Source organism: Ceratotherium simum, chromosome 25 (genome assembly GCF_057802395.1).
Source record: "Ceratotherium simum simum isolate JZ-2026a chromosome 25, ASM5780239v1, whole genome shotgun sequence".
NCBI lineage: Eukaryota > Metazoa > Chordata > Mammalia > Perissodactyla > Rhinocerotidae > Ceratotherium > Ceratotherium simum.
The window spans coordinates 3,679,443-3,696,133 of record NC_141924.1 but is presented as its reverse complement, the minus strand read 5'-3'; the positions used below and the strand labels follow the sequence as shown (position 1 = coordinate 3,696,133).

Here is a 16,691-nt window from a genome sequence, read left to right as displayed (position 1 = left end):
TGGGAAGGCTGGGCAGCCTGCGACACACTTTATCTGAAGGCTTCTTAGGGCAGGGATGGAGAGGGGCAGAGCTGTTGGCAAACTGGATGCCTGTCACTTAGGAAGAGGTTTATTTGTTGGACTTCTCTGCAGTTATGCTTCTTGAGTACCTTTTCAGCATGCAGTGGCCCCACTGGCCCTCCTTAACGACACGTGACTTGTAGTATTTGCATTGGCCACGAGCCAGGATGCTGTCAGACCACTAGGAAGGGAGGGGCCCTGTATTTTTTTAAGTGATGAAGATGGTGGATTTTTTTTTTTTGAGCGAGATTGGCCCTGTGCTAACATGTTGCCAATCTTCCTCTTTTTCTTTTTTCTCCCCAAAGCCCCAGTACATAGTTGTGTATCATAGTTGTTGAGTTGCAGTTCCCCTACATGGGATGCTGCCTCAGCATGGCTTGATGAGCGGTGAGTAGGTCCGAGCCCAGGATCTGAACCAGTGAACCCTGGGCCGCCGAAGCGGAACGCGTGAACTGAACTGCTACGCCACCGGGCAGAGGGGCCCTGTATTTTAAAGGAGGTCTATGTGTTCTTTTTGGGGGAACAAATTTCTTTTTATTGACAAATTGAAAAGCCAACACAATTGATTGCATTATTTTGAACAGAAGTATATTGCAGAAAAAGCTGGAAGGAAGCAGTCCCACTGGGCTTTGACCTTGTGCTGCAGTACTGGAATGTCCATCCAGGTGGGTTGTGCTGCGGTAGCCTCATACCCTTCCTGGGATTCTAGTCCACTGAGTTGGGATAGTTACAGTGTAAGCAGTTTTTTACTTCCCATTTATTGTCCATTTGCTGGATGTAACAGAGGGAAGAATGTGTTGAAATGTATCAATTCCCGATTGATGGGCGGTCAGGGGCATTTCAAGAGCTACTGAAATCTAGCCAAGGGGTTGGGTTGCCAGCCTGGTTCCTAGCAAGGCCATGCCCAGTGAGTGACCACAGACAGCCTTTCATGCAGACATGTTGGAATTGCTGCAGAGGTAGTGGCCATGAGACTCATTTGAGTGCTTGTGCATGACCCTCAGATATTGAGCACCGGTGAATGCCACTCCCCACTCTCGCTGTTAACTGGATCAGAGGAATCCCAGTTGCGTTGTAAGTAGCATGAGAACATGAGCGGAGTTTTGGAGTTGATGTGTCTGAGTGATTTATTGAGGACCACGAATTGACCATGAAAGCAGCTTACTCTTTTGTAAATGGCCCCAGCCACGGTCACCTTGTTGGAGCTCTCAGTGAAAGCTGGATTGTCTGTCAGTTAGAGCAGCAGACTTTTCCAATTAGCCAATGACTTTAAGATTCTACATCTTCTCAACAAGAAAGGTACTTGCTGTATGACTTTTTGTGAGTGTATTTCTTGGTTTTTCATTGTGTTATTACTGGTCAAGTGGAAGGGCACCTTATTCATACTGACTGACCATTTCCCCATCTAATTGTGGGGCACAGGGCCTGTCCTGCCCGTTCTCGTTGGTGTTGGACTTCCACCTTGGCACCCAGCTCCCAGCCAGACCATGTGAGGGCAGGGCCCAGGGCCGCCATCTCAGTGCTTGGTGCCCCATCTGGGCTCAGCAGGGCTCTGTGGATTTTAATGGGCTCTGACATATTTTGTCAGATTGCTTTTCAGAACCCATTTATCCTTCCCTTAGCAGAACGTCTGTGTTTTGTAGGCTCCTTGTGCTTCAGAAGGTCTGTTTCTCATGACCTGTGTCAGGAGTGTGTATTTTAAACTTTGAAACTTGACCAATTTTATAGGTGAACTGGGATATCTCATTATGTTTATTTCAATTTATTACTAACTAGTGCTGTTGGCCATTTCTTTATGATTTTAACTGACTGCCTTTTCTAAATAACCTTTTCAGGTATTTTCCTCAGTTTCAGTGGGCTGACTTATGTATTTTCCTTTTGGGAAAGAATTCTTTGTAGATTGTTTGATGTTGAGCCTTGGCCTGTACTGTGTTGCAGATGTTTTCCCAATTTGTTTGACTTCCTACTTTTTTCACTTATAGCCGTTGTAAGTTTGTGTGTTGTGACGTGGACCAGGTTTCCGTCTGTCCTGGGCTTGTCCCTGGAGGGTTGTTCTGACCAGCTGCACACGCGCAGTCAGGACTCCTGGGGTTGTCCTGTGTTCTTGTTTTCCTTGTCACTGTGGGTGAAATGCCTTTATACACTCCTTTCGTTCGCCTTTTTGCCGCAGTGGAACACCCCACATGCATTCCTTTTTCCCCTTCTCGACGTGGTTCACCAAGGCCTTTGGAAATGAGCAGAGTCTTGTGTTGGTCCATCTTTCTTTCCATGCAGCTGCATCATTAATGATTTGAGTGAGGGAGCATTTTACTGATTGATTTAAAGACCTGTTTATCCTTTGAGGAATTATTTTTGACTTAATTAGATAAAGAGAGTAAATGAATTCAATGGATTGATTTATGATCAGTTTGCATTTTCAGATTATCATGACTCAAGAAATCATATTCTCTCTCTCCTGTCAGCCACCCTTCTGAAAGATGGGTATCTCTACCCTTCTAATTGGAAACACGGCATCAGAAAGAAGGTCTTAGCTGAAAGTCTGCTACTCCTTTCCTCATTTAGAGATAATGAGGGGCCGAAGTCCTTTAATGCAGTGACTGTGGGTCCTGTGAGCCTGAGGAGAGCTCCCAGCACTGCTGCCTCTCAGATGACCACTGCAGGGGTTAATGATCCGTGTGCTCCTGTGGAGGTGGTGTGTGTCTGGCTTCTGACTCTCGGAGTGCAGGAGAGGGGCGGGAACAGGAGGAAAGCCTGCACCGCCAGACACTTGGCCCCCGGGCTTTGGGGTCAAATGTGCATCCTGTTTTCTGAGAAACCGTGTCACCAATTCTCAGGGCAAGCTCAGCGATGATGGCAGCTTTTCAAGGGTGTCTCAGAATCAGAAAAGAGCTTTGCTTTCTTTTCAGAGAACTCGGAGCTTTTGCGGAAAAGAGGCAGCTAGAATATATTGTATTTGGAAGAATGCTTGCTTCAGTTTGAACAAATTCTTATTAAGTTGTTTGCACTGTCATTAGTGGAAGCAAGTTAGTCTTGATGTATTATCTTAAATTCAGCAATAATTTGGATATTTCTCTTAACCAGAGAAATTGGGATTAAATCTTTTTTTCATACTTCATAGAACATCTTGGCATAATTTTCACTGTGTTTCAGTTCTAGTTGTTGATGTACTTACGCCGTCCTCCTGGTCTGTGAGCTCTTGGACAGCAGTCCATTCATTCACTTGGCACGTGTTTATTGGGCACCTGCTTTGTGCCAGGCACTCCTGGAGGTGCTGGGGACATGGAGAATAAGGTGGACATGGTCCTGCTCTCGAGGAGCTCTTACTGTAGTGGGGGGACAGAAGCAGACAAGTAGGGACATAGTAGGGAGTGACGCAGCTGGTGATATGTGTCATGGAGGAAAGGTAGGGGGCAATGCAGCATGCTGGCATGCCACCTCTGTCCTCTGCAGCGGGTGGTCCAGTGCCTGGCATTTCACGGTGTGGAATTGATCTGTCCTCTGCAAATATCTTTACTAACTAGCGGGGCATCAGTGGTGGGGCCCAAGCTCTCCGTTTGTGCCTCAGCAGTGGTTGGGGTTTGCAGGCTCTGGCTGGGAGCCTGTCCACTGCCTTTGGCCTTCTCTTCATTTCCGCAGCACCGTCCCTAGATCAGATCTCTTCTCCACCTCCACCCGCCGTGCTTGCAAACACCAGCGTGAGGAGTTACTCTAATGCTCGGATGTCTCCAAGGGCACCCTTTCCTCGGGAGGGAAGTCCAGCCCTAGAGCCTGGCCCCCAGGGCCAGCATCATCATCCTCATTGCTCTTCCTCCTGCCTCAGTCCTGCCTCATTCCGCACAGCCTCCTGGCGCTGGCTTCTGTGGGCTTCCCACACATTACCTTTCCCATCACTGTGCGTTCAGCTCTGCCGTCTTCTGAGGCTCAGGTCCAGTGCCACATCTTCCATGCTGTTGCCTCTCCAGGGGCCAAGGACTCCATGCTCTTCTGAACCTGCCAGCACCACCTGTCTGTCTCTTGTCGCACTGCTCACTCTCCACTTTGCTGGTTCTTTATTTACAGATGTGGCTGTGTGAGTTGCATCTCCCTATAAATAAATCTGGTCAGCAAATATAAATAAATGAGGTCAGTAAATGGAGAATGAATGAATCAGTGAGTCAGTAGATCCATGCACACACGCGTCCTCCCTTCCCCTAGACTCTATGGGGGCTTCTTTGTTTCATCTTCACCTTTCTCCGGGCCCCACAGTTTCTTGCACATAAAAGTTGAGCACATAAAAGCTCAATACATGTTAATAGAATCAATCAGTATGTCAACCAATGGCATTTCTATTAACAAAACTCCTACTCACAGCATTATTAAAACATCAAAGATCCAGTCAAGCCAAAAGAATGTTATGAGATTAAAATTTTTTCTTTTGCAGAATTGACATTATAAAAACAAGGATCATCAAAGATACAGAAATTTCCCTTCACTCTCTAGCTCAGAGCCCACACCACTGTTGTCATTTTCCAGAGTGCTGTCGAGAGATCTTTTCTGCACGGAATGTGATGCCGGTGTTCTTGTACTGAGAGTGGAATAGCTGCTTGACCCAATGCTATAGCCCCCCCCTCCCCCCGCCACTGGGCCCTCCACCTGCGGCTGGGTTCTGTGAGGTTGGAGACCCCCAGTTGGGGGTGTACTTGGGGGAAGGGTGGTGGGACGGGAAGCAGAGCTGTGCTGTTTGCGAGAGAGTGAGGTTGGTTGGTCCTTGTCATTTGGAGTCTCTCTGAGGGCCAGGAAGTTGGTGGTTGAATGTGGCTGAATCATGCCATTCTGCTGGCCAGCAGAGAGGGCATTGTCCTGGTTTTGTCCTTGGTCTGTGACCTTTGTCTCCTGGTGTTCCATCCCCAGACTGGATGCCCGTGTCTGCAGGCTGCAGGTGTTTAGCCACGTTGCAGAATTGGGAACTGTGATGGTGGTTTAGTCTGTAATCTCGAGTTGGACATTATTTTAGAATTAAACCTTCCTACTGCTGAACCAATTTGATTATCACAGTAGTTGTTTTTGCTGAGCCAGAGAGTTTTTTGAATTTATAATCTTGAATGTGATGCTTCTTTCCCCAAAGCAGGACTTTTTTCTCTGCATTGGAGCCCAAATCTATGTAATTAAGTGCTAAGATCTCCATCACCAAAGTGTCAGGGTTTCAAATTTAAAACTCCCAAGTTGGGCAGTGCAAAAGATTAGACCATAGAGCGATTCCAGCTTGCTTATGAAGAAGAGAATATTTTTGATTACCAGTTAAGCTCCTAATTATGTGGAGAGGTTTATTGCGGGGTTTGTGCGACGTGGGTGATTAACGTAGCCGTAACAACGGTAGCTGCTCCCTGTCCACCAGCAGGTGCCGGCTCTCTCCCCGCAGCTTGTGCCACGGGAGGCCGCTATCCAGACTGTGTCCCTGATCAGTGTCCTGGAATCCCTTGAGTTACAGGCTCTGGATTTGAGATATTTCCCTCTTTCTGATGACCAAGCTACCCGCTTTGGTTTTCTCTGAGGGAGAGCTTAGCTGTGTCAGGCCCTTTTACTTTCTAACACTCCCTGGGAATTATAGGATGAGATTCTACCTCTGCTGTCCTGGCCGTTTCTGATGCTGATGTCTTGCAAGGTGGGCGGGTGTCCCCTGAGCAGAGGAGGCTGTGAAAGAGGAGCCCCCCGGGAGACCCCCGGCTTGGGTGAGCTTGTGGTGGTGACAGACTCTTGCTGTATGACTGAGGAGAAGGATGTGACCCATGTTTCATGACTGAGGGATTGCTATTTTTATCTACCAAGTTAGGCTTTTCTGAGTTGTAGCCACACAAGGGAGATCAGGAAGCCATGACTCTTCCCTCCCCTCCTCTCTGAGTCAGAGGCCTCGGTGCTCCGCCCCATCTCAGTGTTGGCAAAAGCGATAGAAAGAGCACAGACTCTGTTGTCAGATGGACTGGTTCATGGGCTGGCTCTGCCGCTTCCCGGCCCGTTACCCCCCTGCAGGCCCTCGTCTGTCAGATGGGAGTATTTACCTCAGCAGGCTGTTTTTGGATGGAATGGGCCCTAGCACAGGAGGACGCACTGTGGAAGCTCAGAAGAAACACTCTGTCCTTTGGTGGTGTAGGTGTCATTACTGCCTGGTTAACTCTCCTGGGTGGGCAGCTCTCATCGCCACAGTGTCCTTAGTTTGAGTCCATCAACCTGCCTATTCTTTCATCCATTGACCCTTTCTGTCTTTTGGACGTGGAGGCATGAGTAGAAAATTTCTGCTCTTTATTTACCTGTGACAGGTTTTTGGATATTTCAAAGTAGCAGTTATATCCCTATGTGGTTTTCTTCTTACCAGGCTGACTATCCTCCATTCTTTATTATTAGTTTCCTATATCTACCCATCCACCCACCTACTCATCCATCCATCCATGCACCCATCCAGTCTGGTGGAGTAGTCAGAACTCATGCTGGGTGAGGGTTGGGGTGGGAAACTATCCCTTTTTATTTTCTGCAGAAGGGTACAGAGTGAAAAGAGAACATGAATTTTCACAATGAACAGTTATTATTTTTGCAATAAGGAAAAAAATGTTGTTTAAGCCATCAAGATAGTTTAATTAAGGTCTATCTTTTCCACAGATAAATATCCCTAGAGAAAAAGTTCCTGAGGGTGGTGGTACTGCCCTTGGAAATGGCTTGAGAAACTTGTAGGGAGTTTGGGGGTCAGAATGATTAGTGTGAGGGGAGCTGCTGGCATTCAGTGGGTGGGGCCAGTGCTAGCCATCATACAAAGTGTGAACAGCACTGCAGAAGAAATAGAGAATCTGAATAGACCAATCACAAGTAAAGAGATTGAAAAAGTAATCAAAAACTTCCCAAAAAATAAAAGTCCAGAAGCAGATGGCTTCTCTGGTGTATTCTGCCAAGCATTCAAAGAAGATTAATACCTATCCTTCTCAAACTCTTCCGAAATATTGAAGAAGGCTGGATGCTTCCTAACTCATTCTATGAGGCCAGCGTTACCCTGATACCAAAACTAGATGAGGACAACACAAAAAAGGGAAGTTACATGCCAATATTGCTGATGAACATAGATGCAAAAATCCTCAACGAAATGTTAGCAAATTGAATACAACAATGCATTAAAAGGATCATACACCGTGATCAAGTGGAGTTTATTCCAGGGACACAGGGATGGTTCAACATCTGCAAATCAATCAGTGTGATACACCACATTAACAAAATGAGGAATAAAAATCACATGGTCATCTCAATAGATGCAGAGAAAGCATTTGACAAGATCCAACATTCATTTTTGATAAAAACCCTCAATAAAAGGGGTATAGAAGGAAAGTACCTCAATATAATAAAGGCCATATATGATAAACCCACAGCCAACATCTTACTTAATGGTGGAAAACTGAAAGCCATTCCTCTGAGAACAAGAAGAAAACAAGGGTGCCCACTCTCACCACTGGTGTTCAATCCCATAGTACTGAAAGTTTTGGCTAGAGCAGTTAGGCAAGAAAGAGAAATAAAAGGGATCCGAATTGGGAAAGAAGAAGTAAAACTCTCACTGTTTGCAGATGACATGATTCTATATGTAGAAAACCCTAAAGAATCCACCAGAAAACTATTAGAAATAACAACTACAGTAAGTTGCGTGGGGTACAAAATCAACATGCAAAATTCAGTTATACACTAATAACGAACTAGCAGAAAAAGAAGAGTACAATCTCATTTACAGTCACACCAAAAAGAATAAAATATCTAGGAATAAATTTACCCAACGAGGTTAAAGACCTATGCATGGGAAACTATAAGACATTATTGAAAGAAATCAAAGAAGTCATAAAGAAATGGAATGATATTCTATGCTGATGAATTGGAAGAATAAAAATAGTTAATATGTCCATATTACCTAAAGCAATCTACAGATTCAGTGCAATCCCAGTCAGAATCCCAATGACATTCTTCACGGAAATAGAACAGAGAGTCCTAAAATTTATATGGAACAACAAAAGACCCTGAATAGCCAAAGCAATCCTGAGAAAAAGAACAAGGCCGGAGGTATCACAATCCCTGAATTCAAAATATACTACAAAGCTATAGTAATCAAAACAGCATGGTACTGGCAGAAAAACAGACACACAGATCAATGGAATAGACTTGAAAGCCTGGAAATAAAACCACACATCTCTGGACAGCTAATCTTCAACAAAGGAGCCAAAAACGTACAATGGAGAAAGGAAAATCTCTTTAAAAAATGGTGTTTGGAAAACTGGACAGCCACATGCAAAAGAATGAAAGTAGACCATTATCTTACACCATACACAAAAATTAATTCAAAATGGGTTGAAGACGAATGTAAGACCTGAAACCGTAAAACTCCTAGAAGAAAATATAGCCAGTACACTCTTTGATGTTGGTCTTAGCAATATCTTTTCAAATACTGTGTCTACGCAGGCAAGGGAAACAAAAGAAAAAATAAACAAATGGGACTACATGAAACTAAAAAGCTTGTACAAGGCAAAGGAAACCATGAACAATACGAGAAGACAACCCACCAACTGGGAGAAAATATTTGCAAATCATATATCCATCCGACAAGCGTTTAATTTCCAAAATATATAAAGAACTCATACAACTCAACAAGAAAAAACAAACAGCCCGATCAAAAAATGAGCAAAGGATATGAACAAGACATTTTTCCAAAGAAGATATACAGATGGCCAACAGGCACATGAAAAGATGTTCAACATTACTAATTCTTAGGGAAATGCAAATCAAAACTACAGTGAGATATCACCTTAATACCTGTCAGAATGGCTATAATTACCAAGACAAAAACTAACAAATGTTGGAGAGGATATGGAGAAAAGGGAACCCTCATACACTGCTGATGGGAATGCAAACTGGTGCAGCCACTATGGAAAACAGTATGGAGATTTATCAAAAAATTAAAAATAGAAATACTATATGATCCAGCTATCCCACTATTGGGTATTTGTCCAAAGAACATGAAATCAACAATTCAGAGAGATTTATGCATCCCTGTGTTCATCGCAGCATTATTCACAATAGCCAAGATGTGGAAGCAACCCAAGTGCCCATCAACGGATGAATGGATAAAGAAGATGCGGTATATATCTACAATGGAATACTATTCAGCTATAAAAAAGACACAGTCATGCCATTTGTCACAACGTGGATGCACCTTGAGAGTATTATGTTATGTGAAATAAGCCAGACAGAGAAAGACAAACACTGTATGATTTTACTTACATGTGGAAGATAAACACATGGCTAAGGAGAACAGATTAGTGGTTACCAGAGGGGAAGGGGGTGGGGGAGGGCAAAAGGGGTAAAGGGACACATATATATGGTGATGGATAAAAACTAAACTATTGGTGGTGAACGTGATGCAGTCTATAAAGAAACTGATATATAATGATGTACACCTGAAATTACACAACGTTATAAGGCAATATGACCTGAACAGAATAGTTAAAAAAAAAGATGGCATTATTTTACAAATTGCTTTTTTAAGAATCATATAGCAGGACAGCATTTTCAAAGAATTTTATTTAAATCATCCCCTAAAGCCTTTCTATGATCTAAGAAGACAAGTGAGATTATTTTAAATTAAATGTCTGTTTTTGCATTCTGTGCCTTCATATTCGGGAGTAGTCCGCTTGGGACTGCTGATCTTCTGCCCAGCGCTCTGGCTGTGCCTCCTCTGCCTCCCACAGGAGCCCCTTGGGTTAGCTTGTGCACTTTTTGGCCTCTCTGCCACCCTGAGGGCTCTTTGAGGTCAAAATCCCACCTTTCTCAAGTTGGTGTCCCCAGGGCTCAGGGCCCGGCCCCTGAAGGAGGTGTTGTGGATAATGTGGGGAAGAGGGGGCAGCTGCAGCTCTAAAACAGCATTGCTCGTGCCGGTGTTAATGCTCGTGTGTGATTAAGGGATATAGGTAATACATAGAGTCTAGTCAAATATCAGACGAAACAGGTTGGTTTAAATTCCTTTATTTTTAATAATGTGTTTGGCGTAAATGTCGCCTTAGAGAGAACCACAGTAGCCCTGACTGTCCTGGCTCCAGGGCCCATCAGTCCTGCCTGGCCAGGAGGGGGTTGTGTGCCCTGCACGGGACACCCGCCCCTCCTGTCGCTGCTTGTGGAGCGTCTGCACGGCTTGGGTAGGAAAGAGCTGAGCCCAAATTCCCGAGGCCCTGGGGCCCGAGAGCCCTGCTCCTGCCGTGTCCGCTGCAGCATTGCTCTTTAGGCCCACCCTCCGCTCATCGACAGCTGAGTACTGCCTCTTCTCTTTTTACCTGTGGTTTTATCGGTTTTACCCTTTGAATCGTATTTCTTCCTTTGAACCCTGGGATTTCCTGGAATTCTTCAGCTTCTGTGGTTTCCTCTCATCTGTGATCTTAGCTGGCGAGTCTTCCCGTAGGATGGCTGTCCTGGCCTCTCCCCTGTGACTTGGCGTGGCCCACGTTTAGGGAGCTAAGTCCTGCCCAGCGTAGGCTCCGGGGCTGCCGACATGAACACTAGACTCCTCAGGCTGCTGCACAAGGGCTTCCTTGTGGGTCCCTGTTCAGGTGTCCACCCCTCCCATCTCCCTCCTTGCTTGCCCCATGGCACCTGCGGGGGCGGCGGGCTCTGGTGGGAGGTGTGTACCTTTGGAGTCAGATGGTCTTGAGTTAAACTCTGTCACGGCTGTTCGCCATTTCAGATTCTTGACTCTGAGGACTCCTTCCCACCCCACAGTGTTGAGTCTCCTGGGTCCTTACGGCAGATGGTTTAGTAGGTTCGCATCTAACTGAGGGAACCTGTGCTAAATGTGCTGATTTTCTCATGGTTTCTTCCAGGCCACACCTCCAGGAACCACGAGCACCCCGTCTCCTGTGGGCACTCCCTGAGGGGCGTTTTCTGCTCTTGGGGCCTGTCCCTCAGCTTTGACTCTCTGATCACAGCCCGGGGCCTTCCAGAGTGTTCTGTGCCTTCTCTCACGTCAGATGCTTTCTCTGGCAGGATCGATATTTATCTCATTCTGACAATATTGGGTCATTCCGATTGTCTTGACTTTTCAAAGACAAATTGGCATAGGGGTTCTCTGAGTTAAATGCCATTACTTCATTACTTGGAAGAGTAACAAAATGTCCATTGTGAGAAATGACACTTAGAACAGGCTGCCACATTTCCTCGGATAAAATAATAAGCCAGCTGAACAGATCAAGAAAAGTCATTTGGCTTCTGCCCGTCTGGCGCAGCAGCCTGCCTCCTGCGGGCCCGGCTGTGTGGGCCCGGCTGCCTCTGTGAACCGGGAGGGGGGCTTCAGGCCCCTGTTGACTTTTATTCCAGCTGAGGAAGTAGCTCGATGCTTTGAAGGCCCTTGAAAGAGAGAACACGTTGATGGAAGTGTCTCCAAAGAAGTCCTCTGATTATCGTTGTTGACTCAGTTCCCTGAGATTGGAAAATGAAATCACATCTGCTCTAGGGTGGTGGGATGTTGAACTGATTCTGTCGAAGCTGTTTTCCAGCGAGGTAGTCCCCGCTGTGATGAGGCCACTTAACACTCTTGTCTTTGAACTTGATCTTGCAGCTGGAAAGGCGTTAGGATGGGCGGGACCTGGCACTGGGGGCAGGCCCTACAGCACACATTAATGAGCCTCCCGGAGACTTAGTTTCCTTGTCTGTGAACTGGCAGAAATAACACCTGCTGCCTAGGCTGCTCATAGAAATCCGGAGCCAGTGTCTTCCTGCAGAGTCATGGTGGGGGCTCGTCAGAGGGTGCGCTCAGGTCAGACGTTGGCCTCCTGGGACAGCAGAGTTCTGAGGCCAGGCGCCTTGCTGGGCCAGGCCAGTGGGCAGAGCGGGTGCCTGAGGGTGGGAGGGATAGCCCGCAGCCCTGAAGGGCATCTTGGAGGGTGCACATGTCACAGGCGTGCTCAGGCTGAGAGGAGGGATCTCAGAGCAGGCCAGGCCATTGTCATCACAGTCCTGTGTCAGAGGGAAGAGGCCCAGGGCCCAGGCCACATGGGTCTGCCAGCCAGGACCTTGGCTGGTGAGCACACAGCCTGGGTCTGAGTCGTCACCTTCATACCCGGGTGACTCTCTGACACCTAAATGTTTGTGTTTTCAATTTTTAAAGTTGTTGTCCACTTGAATCCTTGAGCTTCTTGAGGGCACTGACTCTTACTCATCTCTGTGCCCAATGGCTGGAGTGTAGGGACAGAGCCACCATACCTGCTGTATGTTGTCACGTTGCCCCAGCATGGGGACAACCCAGTGTCCAAGAAGGGACAGGTGATTCACACAACGTGGCCTGTCCATACAGTGGAATGTTCTTCTACTATAGGAAAGAGGAACGTGCTGACACGTGCTAGGCATGGATGGACCTTGACAACGTGGTGCTGAGTGAATGAAGCCAGTCACAAGAGGCCACATGTGTAATTCCATTCATATGAAATGTCCAGAACCCGCAGATCCACAGAGACAGAACGCAGATTGCTGGTTGCCAGGGGCTGAAAGGGTTGGGGGTAATGGGGTAATGGGTACAGTTTGTTTTTGGGGTGATGAAAATGTTCTGGAATTAGATGGTGGTGATGGTTACCCAACTCTGTGAATATAATAAAACTCACAGAATTGTACACTTTAAAAGGGTAAATTTTAGGGTATGTGAATTACATTTCAGTAAAGTAGACCCCCCAAAACAAACCAAAACAAAAAAACACTTGTTGAGTGAATGACTGAATGGGGGACTAAGCGTGCCATTTTCGTTTGTGTACGTGTGCAGATATGCTCTCACATGTCCCAGGAGAGGTACTGTGATGAGGGACTTAAGAGCTGAACTGAGTGGACTCTCTTCTCAAGGATCTGCACTGCCGTGAGGCTGTGCTGTGTTGGGTGCGTGAGCAGGGCCGTGGCCTTCCTGTCTAGGTTCCTGAGGCCCCAGAGAGGGCCCAGCCGGCCGGCTCCACTGCGTGGGATGCTGGCCCGGAAATGCCCTCCCCTCTTTTTACCTTTCTGATTTCTATTGTGAACACAGAACAGAGTGGGAGGTTCTCCATCGTGGTTCTTCCAGCCACACACCTTAGTGGGAGTCAGGAGTTGTGTCGGGCTGCCAGCGAGGAAACGGTAGAAACGCGAGTGTCAGGTGTGCCTGTGAGAGCGCAGAGCTGTCTTCCTTTGTGGGGGCAGTTAGGGACATGGGCCCTTGGACCACGTCCTGGCCCCACCGCGTACCAGGTTGCAGCTGGGCCATGTCCCTTGTTTCTCAGCACCTCATTTTCTAAGGGGTACAGTGGTAGTGACAATAGAGTTGTGACAACGGTTAAATGAATGAGTACATTTGAAACATGTAGAAGAGTGCCTGGCCTATAATAACCACTCAGTAAATGTTAGCAGTTATTATTATTATAAGTATTGTCATTTTCACCCCCTTGAAATTTCCTACATATATTCTGGGCTAAAATGTTTCTTTTCTTAAAGAACATTTTCCTTGCAGAGATGCCATGCACATTTGCAAAATAAAGCAAAAGTAAATAAAAAAGATAGGATACACAATTTTCTAAACATTTATGAATGTTAAGCTGGATGATAGCAGTTCTTGTAAGGATCTAAAATTAGTTTATTCAAATATCTGGTAAGCCATTTCAATTAGGTGTCTGTTTTGCATTTTAAAACTTGTAAGTTATGTTTTCTCATTCGGTTTCTTCTACTTGAAGAAGGAAGTTATTTATAGCACCATTGCCTGTTCTTTTTTTCAAACACATCTGTGTTCCTGCTTTCCTGGGTATTTGCTCATCCCGTAGAAGTATTTACCCAGTGTAGTTTTGGAGTCCCTAACCTTGGAAACAGGTTTTTAGAGGGATTATTACTGAATGAATAGATGAATATATTAGAAACAGAATTTTAAAAATCTTTTGAAAAAACTTTCAGGTCTCTCTTAGGAATAAGTAATATATTTTAGGTTCTCTCTTCTTAGCATGCAAAATGCCTGAGAAGCAATCATTTACAATATATTATGTTAATTAATCAGAGAAGATTAAGAATATTAATTATCTGCAACTAATTAGGTATTAAACTTGAGAACCATTGAGTGATGAGGGGGAAGAGTGCATGAGTCTTCTAGTTAGAGCAAGGAAAATGGGACTGAGAGAGGTCTGACACAGCGTGGGGGTCTCTCTTCAGTCGCTCCGCCCTGTGTTGTTGATTCTGTGGGTTAACTGCTCGCTGTCTTTTCCATGCTCCGCGGCACACAGAGCAAGAGGACGTGGACGCTGCCGACGTCTCCCGCGTGCCTGCAGAAGTGCTGCGCAACGTGGAGGCTGACACGTACTGGTGCATGAGCAAGCTGCTCGATGGCATTCAGGTGAGCCCCTCTGGCACCGACTCCAGGGGGATGTGATTCTGCGTCGAACATCAGTTTTGTGAAGAGCGTGGGGCCTGATGCCACAGACCTGCTTCTGAATCTCGGCTCCACCACATACTACCTTCTGAAGCCTCCGTTTCTACATCTGGAGTAGTACCTACTCCTCAGGGTTGACTAGTGTGAGAAATACCGTGTGTGGGGGTGTGCACATGTGTGGGCCCTTGTTCAGGGGACAGTGGTGGTGTCCTGCTGAGGGTTCCAGCGGGAGGGTGTGGTGCAGGGCTCCGAGGGAGTGGGGTTCTGCTCTACGGAGTCTGATCCCCACAGTTTCCGATCTCCCCAGCTCTGCTGCCTGCAACTCCAAGTGGTACCAGCACCAAATGTGGGCTGTTGACAAGCTGTTGCCCGTGGGTGGCAAACTGTATTCAGAGGAATCTGCCCCTTAAAGGGCATCAGATTTAGGCCCTCAGCCTCTCATCAGTAACACAAGGCCTGTGACCAGATGGCCTCACAGCCCCTGCAGGTCCTGGGCCGGGGGTCTGACTGCTGGTTCCAGAGAGCAGCACGAGCTGGAGGGAGTCCTGCTCTTCTGGCTGGATTTGTCGTCAGTGGGGCTGGTGCCTGGGATTTTCACAGAAGAGCCACAGGTCTCCCAGCGCCAGGGATGATTTGATGGAAGCAGTTTGGGGGAAGAATCCTACTCAGAGCCTGGGAAGGATGTTGTTGGCAGGTAGAGGGCGGGAAGGAGGACCGAAGCCTCTTGATGTAGCAGGAAATCACGAGGAAGATGGACGGCCCTCAAGTGGGTGTGGGCCATTTTAGGCGCATCTTACGCCAATACATCTTTCCCAGATGCCTGCTTTGTGCCAAGTGCTGCGTTCCACACTGGGGAAGGAGGGGGAAGTAGGGCGACAGGCCCCGCGAGGAGCTGGGCGTGGGATGGAGGTAGATGTGTAAGGGTGGCTTTATGAGGCATAAGACGTGTGCTCCCTAGGACCCGTATGTGGGATAAAGTGAGACGTGGAGGAGGGACGATGAATTTTGCTTACAGGAGGGTAAAAAGCCCAGAGCAGGGTTGTGGTCGATGGAAGTTTTCTGAGGGACCACACGTCCAAGGTTCATTCTGGTCGTTCATTTGCAGACAGTCCTTTGTAAAGATGGCTGCCACAGGGATGGAGGCTGTGCGGGCATCTGTGCGTTCTGCCAGGATCCCTTTTGTCCCAGGTAGAAGAGGGGCCCTGCCACCTGAAGAGAGAGGAGATGTGACGGGGTTGCACTTGTCACATGCGTTTCCCATCAGGGTTTGGCTTTTCCTGAGCCATTGTCATAGCTCGTTCCTGATGCCACTGACTGGAGAGACTCAGCTAAGTGACTTGATTTGAGCTGGTCCTAGTGAGGCTTTTATATGATGTGGTCTGAAGATTTAGGCCCTGAGGTTTAATTTGAATAAATGAGCTAGAAAGATTGTATTGACAGAAACGGTGTGGGCTCACATTACTTCTGATAACTTAGGAATTGACAAAGAGCAAGTATAAAAGCCCTTCCTGTAATTGAAGCCTGGAAACCTTGTATCTGAAACCTGATCCAGACCTCCTTGTGACTGATTTTGTATTTTGTAAAGAAAAATGTGCCCGCTAGGGACATAATTCGGCCCATGTATCAATTCATCATTTCACTGCTTTGTTAATATTTTCATATTTTTTAGTCTTTCTCGTAAAACTTAAGACTTTTTTCTCCCTTAGAAAAGAGATTGAATCATAATGTGAAACTTTATAAATTTCAAATGTCACTTCTCTGATCACACGAGTGATGGAACTTCTGCCGTTTAAATACAAGATTATCTGCCTTCTATTTGTAAATAAAATCAGCTGTACAGTGAAATCGATGCTAGCTTTTCATTTTTCACCTGAGATTTGTTGTCTGATGAAACGGTTCCTTGACAAGGGTGAGGTGTGTAAGGCCGGTGCTTTTCTGGTGCTTGTGTGTGCAGCACACAGCAGGCCAGCCGTAGCCATCCATCTTTCTCTGACGTGGTTGCGATTGACTCCACGTGATCCTTGTGTGAGCAAGTGCTCAGGGATACCAGTTACCACCATCTGGGGGACTTGGGGAGATTGTAATTCCCTTAGATAGGGCCATCCCCGGTAACCCCGGGCGAGCTCTTCTGGGGGACTTTTTTAGTGTGTGCAAGTACTGCAGCCATTTTAAGTTTGAATAAGTGTGAGGATATGAACTGATTTAAAATCAAGAGGAGAAATGG

The 16,691-nt window shown here is 46.5% G+C and overlaps 1 protein-coding gene across 2 annotated transcripts in view; it reads left to right on the top strand.

Annotated features, from left to right (window-relative positions):
* TBC1D22A (TBC1 domain family member 22A) overlaps positions 1-16,691 on the top strand; it is a 348,432-nt gene that overhangs the window by 174,957 nt on the left and 156,784 nt on the right. For both annotated transcript variants that reach the window (XM_087448729.1, XM_004437993.3), the window contains one exon: positions 14,322-14,431. In XM_087448729.1, the coding sequence (XP_087304855.1) occupies positions 14,322-14,431 (110 nt within the window). The remainder of the gene's footprint in view (positions 1-14,321; positions 14,432-16,691) is intronic.